We start from the raw sequence: 9,103 nt of genomic DNA, 5'->3' as shown, positions 1-9,103 counted from the left end.
GCATACCTATAATCCCAGTAGTCACGAGACAGAGGCAGGAGAATTGTGAGTTCAATGCTTGCAGGCTACATAGCAAGCCCCTGTCTCAAAAAAAAAAAAGGTACATTGTGCTAGATAAAAAATAACAGAGATTGTATTAAATTTCAGCTATGTAATGATAAAATGTCCATATCAGTGCATATGTATGTGGGTAGGAAAAGGAGTGGAAAGGAATACACAAATGTCAACAGTAGCTGTATTTGGAATGACAGGCTTCTTTCCATCTTTACCATTTTCTACATTTCACACAGTGAGCATATATTACTCTAGGAATGGGGTAGAGAGACAGGGTAAATATAAAATCAAACCACAAAAAGTCAAAGGAAAATTAATATTTATTCAACCTCCAGATAGAGGGGGTCTCCATGTTTAATAGGAAAAGACAGGAGAAATATCACACCAGAAAAGACCAATTTGTTTGATTATTTAAAAAGTGAGACCTATAAGCAAAATTGAAATGGCAAATTCACAAAACTGGAAATACATATGCCCAACAATCATACACATAAAACAGTGGTCAAAATCATTGCTAAACACACAATCAGAAGTTAAAACAGGATATCACTTTTACCTATTGTAGGACTGTGGATGCTTTTTTGGCTTATGGTTTTTATTTGTAAGCTTGCTAACTTTATTTTTTCACTTAAGCACAGTTAGGTAGCAAGAGAATGGGGGGGGGAATAAGAGATGTTTTTTGACAACTTGGCACTGAGAGACTACCTTATGGGAATAATTTGAAATACATAAAAACATTTTATTCACAAAGTTGATCATCATAACATTATTTATAATACTGAAAACTTGGAAATAACTTGAATTTCCAACAATTTAAAGAAGGTTAAGTAAATTATAATGAAACTACACAATAAACTATATTACCAGTAATATAAAGTATCTTTGCAAAAATCCAGAATAACTACACATAATACTTAGGGGAAAAGTAAGAACATAAATTGCATGATAAAAAAATCACAGAAAGGTAAAAAAATTCATATCCCCAAAAAGACAAGATATTAAGTATCTACCTCAGGATAAAACATTCACACATTTTCTCATTTTTTACTACATTTCTGTTTTCCATTTATTTAAATTAACACACCAATTTTATAATCAGAAAAAGTGCCTTTTTGGTAAGGGGGGGCAGTACTGGGGATTGGACTCTGGGCCTCACACTTGCCAGGCAGGTGCTCTATTACTTGAGTTTAAGTACCTTTTAAAAGTAAGGTGAGTGAATGTAAGATTCTTTAGTGGTGCTCACTTCATCCCATAATACAGTCTCGAGAGTCATGAAAATCTCAGCCTCTTGGCAATGGGGGCATAGGAGCTAGCTTATAAAAAATGGCCATGAAGGGACTGGTGCAGAGAAGAAGGAGCACAACCTAGGAAGGGAGGGAGGCAGGGATTGGCAAGGGAGAGTCAGCCAAGGGCAGGGGCATTGTGGAGCCAGGGAAGACTCTGACTGCTCAGCGGAGGTCTTTCTAGACCCATAGTAGGCACTGACGGTGTTCTCAAAGGGCAGGGTCAAGAGGGATTTTAGGAAGACACGTGGATTCCTTTAGGGAAAGGGGAGGAAAAAGGAGGGGAGGTAAACTATTTGTGAAGGAGGGGAGAAGGACTAGGCAATGAAGATGGGAGTGAAGGGGAAGAGGCCAATGGCCATAGCAAACTCCCTACTCTACGCTAAACTAAACACAGTTTGTTCACCTCTGGACAAGTCTTTGTGGGCAAATGCAGGGAAGAGAAATAACCTGCAGGAGGAATTTGCCAACAATCAGCAGATCCAGCTCAAATCCAGAGATAATCCAAGACAGCTCTGTCCAATCAAACTTTCTGCCATGATAGAAATATTCTTTACCTGTAGCTACTGAACACTTGAAATGTGGTGTGACTAGTAATCTTTTTAAATCTTATTTCATTTCAATTATTTAAATTTAAATAGTCATATATGCTTAGTGCCTATCAAGCAGAGAGCACAGTGGGGCTTATGATTTCATCAAGGGCAGAATTTAGAGTTTTGCTACCAATACTGTGCTTTGGGAAATAAAGTGCAAAAAAATGAAGTGCACATATTGTAGCCAACCAAGAACAACAAATGGATATGAAACAAACACTTGCATTAAAACTTATCATCATAACTGTGAAGTAGGAAATAAAGCTAAATACATTGAAAATATATCATAAGAAATTTCTAGACTATATTGTAAAAATTATAGTGAATGTAATGAAAGTGATAAATATGATGAAGTGTAAGAAAAAGCTGAAGGAAACAACTTATAAAAGTTGAAACGTCTGAGAAAAGAGTTCTGGAATCAGGAGAGCTGAATAGGGGCCTTCAACCCTCAAATAAAAATTGCAGTTGCCAAGACAGTCATTTAACTGCTTAGATCAGTATGTTTTCATATACATCTCTATCATAGGCCAATTAGTAAAAACGCAATCAGTCTTTGAAATTTTACTGAGTTTAATATAATATCTTGTCTTTTTTGGTTATAATTTAATACATGGCAGTAATTAAGTCTAGTTAACTATTTGTTATGTTTTGTTTCACAAACATTTACCTTGAAACACCGAGGCATTTTTAGGAGAAAATGACTAAACTTATTCTGATGTAAGACTGACTATATTACATGTTTATTTAAAAAGCTTTTTATTCTTTTGATGATTACTGATAATTGATCACTTTTATCATGTTATAAGTACAACCATTACTTTTAAGATGGTATGAATGAAGCTTATTACTTCTACCTGCCTTTCTGGCTACTTTCATATTTAAGAAATACAGAATTACATTCTAGAGGACTGAAAATTACTTAATGTTATACTAATAAGTTTTCAAAATTTACAATTTAATAAAATTACTATTTTAATAAACAATTAAAAGTAGAATATTTTCTGCCTCCTGAATAAACAGATGTCTGCAAACAATCATCCCTAAAGAAGAACACTGGCAGGATTTTCAGTCACTCAAACCATGGATTAGATACTTTTAAAATGCTTTTTATTGTGAATAACAGACTTTTAATAGATGGTCACTGAGTTCAAGGTCATATTATTTGGTAACAAATTATTACTTGGCCAGAAATTATATGAAAAAATTATAGCTGAACTTCCCATACATATTTCATGCCTCTAGTTTACTAAGCATTATTTATTTTTTATGAAAAATAACATATTAGTCATTTATACACATTTTATTTTTGGATTTTGAAATCTTTTAGTCTTAGAAACAAAAATTGAAGACATACTTTAAGGTAGTAGTGGATCCTGAAATTATTAGTTAACTTCATGTTTTAGAAAGAAATGTGAATTTCATGTTGACATATTTTAAATATATTGGGCTACCCAAGATAAATTATTAAATTATAAATAAAATAAAGATAAACCCAGAAATTAGAAATCACTCAGAGCTCCAGTGGCACAATCAGTTAGTGCACAGTACTTATATGAAATGCATTAAATGTGACAAAGTATTTCTTGAGTACAGTGTTATATTTGAGTAGTATGGGCTTGATACACAAAGATATGACCTAATGTTGACCTGTTACTCAATGACTAAGTTATGACTGATTTAAAAAGGGAAAAAAGAGATTCAGTCTATCCCCAATCCAATTACCAATTATATATTAATAAACACTAAATGAAAAGGTTCAGCTATCACATATTCTTAGGCCAAACTGTTGATGTGTGTTTTGATTACCACCCCTCCAGGTTGCATCCAATATTATGGGTAATGACAAAATAATCATCATTCCTCTCACTAGCTTGATGGGAGCATGTTATATTTGCCCTCTGTGGCTAGCAAAACTCAAGGCATTAATGACTGGGGAAATCCTCCATGTTGGGAGTCATTATATACATTGTGATCCTGCAATGGATCAGAATCCACAAAATATAGTTCCCCCGCATGGATGTCAGAAAAGTTAGCCAGAAATTCATTAGGATTGAAGCCAACCCACACAGTGTATCTATAGTCTATGGTGCGGATGGAATAGCCCATGATCTTTATATCTTTTAAACTTGGCTTATCAGAATTCCATTGAGGGGAGTCTGCAGGCCTGGGGTACTGACTATAAGCAATTGACTCACGGGGATTACCATCGAGGTATGGATCCTCTTCCAAGTCATGGAATCGAAAATGCTTCAGAAGGTTCTGGCCTTCTCTGCACACCTCAACATGAAATGAAGGAATGGGGCAACGAGGAGGAACTCGCAGTCCTGCAAGTCCAGTGAGCGTGGGGAAGAGAGACACAAGTTCCACAAGATCCACAACTTGCCTGCCTGAAACAGGAAGGAATACAGGTGGCTCTGGTAACACTACCACATCAGCACTTCACTCACCATTAATTACTCATTCAATCAAATAGCAGGATGCAAAATTAAGGCACCTCCAGCCTGCTGGCACTTTTTGAAACTACTAAAATTTTGGAACCACCACTGTAATAAATAACTCATGTAAACTTCATCAATTAAAGCTCAAACCACTGGGTAAAAGTCTGTTGAAGAACAAGATATTCTGAGTCTCATGGTGTCACTCCACAGACAGTCCTTTCTTCACGCTTGCATTTGATCCATCTCCTTTTTAATATGGTAAAATACACAAAATGTGAAATTTACCATCTTAACATGTCTACTGGAAAGTTCAGTGGCATTAAGTATATTAACATTACTGTGCCACCAGCACCATAATTCACCTCCAGAACATTTTTCACTTTACACATCTGAAACTCTGTCCCCATTAAACAATAGCTGGCCATTTCTCTACCCCAAGCAACTGACAACGCCAATTCTACTTTCTATTTCTATGAATTTGACTATTCTAGATACTGCATATGAATGGGATCATACAGTATTTGTCCCATTATGCTTGGCTTATTTCACTCAGCATCACATCCTCAAGGTTCATTCATATGGTAGCATGTGTTGGAATTTCATTCCTTTTTTAAGAGTGAATAATATTCCACTGTATATACATATATGTGTGTATATATAGCTATACATATCACATTATGTATATCCATCTGTTGATGGGCATATGAGTTTATTCCACCTTTTGGCTATTGTGAATAGTGCTGCTATGAACTTTCATGTTCAAATTTTTGTCTAAATACTTGTTTTCAGTTCTGTGGTATATATATGCCTAGGAGTGGAATCGCTCAGTCATATGGTAATTCTGTTTAACTTTCTGAGGAATCATCACACTTATCCACAACAGCTATACCATTTTACATTCCTGCTACCAAGACACAAGTGTTCCAATTTCTCCACACCATCACCGACATTTGTTGTTTATTAACAGCCATTCTAATGGGTGTGAAGTGGTATCTCATTATGGTCCATCCATCCTTAAAATCCAAACCCCATACTTACACTGCTTTCTGTTAAAATTGATCGTGGCATTGCACTATCATTCTGGCCTTTCTGGATAGTTAAGACAACTTTATAATGCCAAATTTCATTTTCTAGATACTTGATTTGTAAGTGAAATAAAAAGGAAAACAAGTAAAGAAAGTTTTTTAAAAAATACCTTACAATGGCAAAATCTGGTGATGTTCCCACTTTAACCAAATGATTAAACTTAGCATCATTAATTAGGTCACAGGCTGCCATGAGTACCCCTGCCGTGATATAAGAGGACATCACATCGCATGTAGTATACTGGGCAAAAATGTTTACCCTGAATTTAGTAAGGAAGAAACAATGAGACAAATCCAGACTGTGGGATACAACACAGGACATCTGGTCTGGATACTTGTCAAAGAGGAGATCAGAGAGATGAGGGGGAAGTCAGATTGCATAAGGCATTGTTAGTCATCATGAGGACCTTTACTCAGAGTCAGACAGAAACAAAAAAGGCTCTTGAGAACAACTGTAACAAGATTTTTTAAAGAACTTTTTGTGATGCTAGAGATGGAACCCAGAACCTCGCTACAGTGTCGGTAGGAGCTCTTCCACTGGGTTATATCCGTAGCCCCTGCCATGAGCTTAAAAAGGGTCGCTTGCACGTCTCTGAGGAGGGAAGATTCTAAATGAGCCAGGGAACAAGCAAGGAGACTCTTTAGAAAGTTGCTGCATGCCATGAAGAAGAACGAAATGTTATCATTCGCTGGTAAATGGATGGAATTGGAGAACATCATTCGGAGTGAGGTTAGCCTGGCTCAAAAAACCAAAAATCTTATGTTCTCCCTCATATGTGGACATTAGATCAAGGGCAAACACAACAAGGGGATTGGACTATGAGCACATGATAAAAGCGAGAGCACACAAGGGAGGGGTGAGGATAGGTAAGACACCTGAAAAACTAGCTAGCATTTGTTGCCCTTAACGCAGAGAAACTAAAGCAGATACCTTAAAGCAACTGAGGCCAATAGGAAAAGGGGAACAGGTACTAGAGAAAAGGTTAGATCAAAAAGAATTAACCTAGAAGGTAACACCCACGCACAGGAAATCAATGTGAGTCAATGCCCTGTATAGCTATCCTTATCTCAACCAGCAAAAACCCTTGTTCCTTCCTATTATTGCTTATACTCTCTCTACAACAAAATTAGAAATAAAGGCAAAATAGTTTCTGCTGGGTATTGGGGGGGGGGAGAGGGAGGGGGCGGAGTGGGTGGTAAGGGAGGGGGTGGGGGCAGGGGGGAGAAATGAACCAAGCCTTGTATGCACATATGAATAATAAAAGAAAAATGAAAAAAAAAAAAAGAAAGTTGCTGCATGATTCAAAAAGAGATGCAGGTGGCGGTGGATGCAGTGCAAAGGGGTAGGGACCAATTCTGAATAGAGAAAAACAGGCTTTCTGATGGACTGCATGTTACATATGGAGCATGAGAGCAACACAGGGGTTGAAAATATTCTAGGATTTTTTTGGCATGAGCAACTACTGCCATTTCCTGAGAAGAGTGCCAAGGCAAACCTAAAGGCGAAAGAGCAGAAGTTCAGCTCCAAGCATGTTAAGACTGGCCAAATGGGATAGGCTGTTGGAAATACAAGTTGAAGTTCAGAGAAAAGGTACAGGCTAGAGATAAATTTTGGGAAAAAAGTTGGATGACAATACAGTCACATGAATTTATAAATTGCTGAATACTTCCAGACAAGTTTCAAAAAGGACTGTCATCTGTCAGATTTGTCCCAGCAAACAAAGGGTTAAAAAGCATGCCTTGAAAATGTGTAACTTTTCTATCAGCATTGTAAAAGAAGACACGGCACACAGTGCCCCAAAATTAAATATGCAGAAAATAAAACTGGACAATATAAAGCAAATTCAAAGATTCAGAAAGGCCAGAATGATTATCTAAAACCAAGATAAATTTAAATAGGAATCAATATAAAGTATAAGACTTAGATATTAAAAATGGATTAAATGTGTAAGTCCAAAAAGGGGCAACTTGGTTTATCACATTTCATGGAAAAAGAGCAAATGTCATCAGAAGTATATAATTTGTCTCTAAAATACATTGAGCAGATAGTCAGGATCAACTCACAAGAACCCACATAGGTCACCCCACATGGGTGGAAAGGCATTTGTTTTCAAAGCTTTGAAGGACTGGCATGTGGAAATCAAACAGTGAAACTGTTGAGGAACACAGAGCAGAATCACCTGGCAGAGTTTACAGATCCAGTGGTTCACTATGTCAATGAGCTGCCAAAATGGGAAATATTGTGCACAGAAAGGACTGAGTACATAGCAAAGGTGTGGAGGTTAAGGACTCTACTCATCTGCTGGGGGGATTCTGCCCTGGCAGTCTGTAGCCCCTTTCTCTAAGCTGTGGTGCATACTGTTGTCACCTCTATGGCAGCCTCCCTACCTTGGTAATGCTACCTTGGAAATGATCCTTTGTCCCTTCAACCTCCAGGGCTCCCAGGGGAGAGTAGCCATACTTGTGAGCTCTGGCTCTGCCATTCCTTCCCAAGCCAGAGCACGGGGAGTGCTAAAATATGTGCTGACTAACAATTTTGAGAAGGAATTCCAACACAGCAGGAAGAGGGACCAAGTAAGCCTACAGCCTGTGAGCCATAAGGTGGCCCACATGTAAAGTAAAGGCACTGTCACTGCTAGGCAGTATACCTTTAGTGTATTTTATACCTGGATCCATTGATTCTGAGGCAGGATCAAAAGGGTCACGGTAAGGAAAGAGCTTCTTGCCTGGTTCCGGAAGTAAAGCCGTCCTTCCAGGAACATAGAACATAAGTGGCACACGGGTAGTGACATCAAAATTGCTGTATTTGGCCCATTCTCCATGTTCACCTAGGGCCCACCCTGGGTCATAAAAATCACACAAAGACAGAAAATGAGTAATTGTACCATAACTTGCTTATTTATACACCATTTCAACTCCTGTTATAAAGGAAGAAAAACGCTATTAAACTGAGGAAATTCCTCTATAATTACTACAAAAGGGTGATTTCACCTGAATGCTGCTTCATTCAAAGTCAGACGTCTGTCCTCAATGAAGAAACCATTAAAAAGGGAAAATATTAAACCCCCAAACTAAAATATCTTCTTTTAACAAGCAATTAGCAACATATACCCACACTGGACTTTGCAGGGCCAGATGACACCAAACAAACACACCTCCCTTGCCAAGACGAGAATGAACCCAGGGTTTCATGCACACTAAGAACTGCCTTACCACTCAGCTACAACCCAGTGGCTTGTTCTTCAATAATGGGGATCCTGCAAGATGAAGTATTATTACCATTGCCATATTCTAAACCTGTCTTATTTTTTGACTCATGTCCCATAAGCTCAAGTTTTCAGTTCCTGGGTTATACCACTAAAACATGAGCTGCAAAACTGTGGCATAAAACAAGGATATTGTGTTCATTTTTAAGACATACAATATGTAGAGAAAAATAAACTTTTGATACAAATCATTAACCATGATTAAATAATCCTTAACATTGATTTAAAACATCTACTTGCAAAAGATAGGGTGAATACTTTAAGTCAGGAATCCTCAACATTTTTAAGTCTGAACACCCTTTCTGACACAAAAATTGTGTGTGACAATGATTGTACATGGAGTATTTTGTGTTATAGAAATAACCAAGGACACCAAAAGCAGCC

The 9,103-nt window shown here is 37.4% G+C and overlaps 1 protein-coding gene across 6 annotated transcripts in view; it reads right to left on the bottom strand.

Moving 5' to 3' along the window:
- Positions 1-356: 356 nt before the first annotated feature.
- The window catches only part of Ids (iduronate 2-sulfatase), a 59,687-nt gene continuing 50,940 nt past the window's right edge, over positions 357-9,103 (bottom strand). For 5 of the 6 annotated variants that reach the window (XM_074063160.1, XM_074063161.1, XM_020177327.2 and 2 more), the window contains 2 exons: positions 8,120-8,293; positions 357-4,317 (listed from right to left, as the gene is read on the bottom strand). In XM_074063160.1, the coding sequence (XP_073919261.1) occupies positions 3,845-4,317; positions 8,120-8,293 (647 nt within the window). In that variant the 3' untranslated portion in view covers positions 357-3,844. The remainder of the gene's footprint in view (positions 4,318-8,119; positions 8,294-9,103) is intronic. The other variant, XM_074063159.1, reaches the window with a different exon arrangement.

This window comes from Castor canadensis, chromosome X, assembly GCF_047511655.1.
Source record: "Castor canadensis chromosome X, mCasCan1.hap1v2, whole genome shotgun sequence".
In the NCBI taxonomy this organism is placed as follows: Eukaryota; Metazoa; Chordata; class Mammalia; order Rodentia; family Castoridae; genus Castor; species Castor canadensis.
This window is presented reverse-complemented; position numbering and strand designations above follow the sequence as displayed.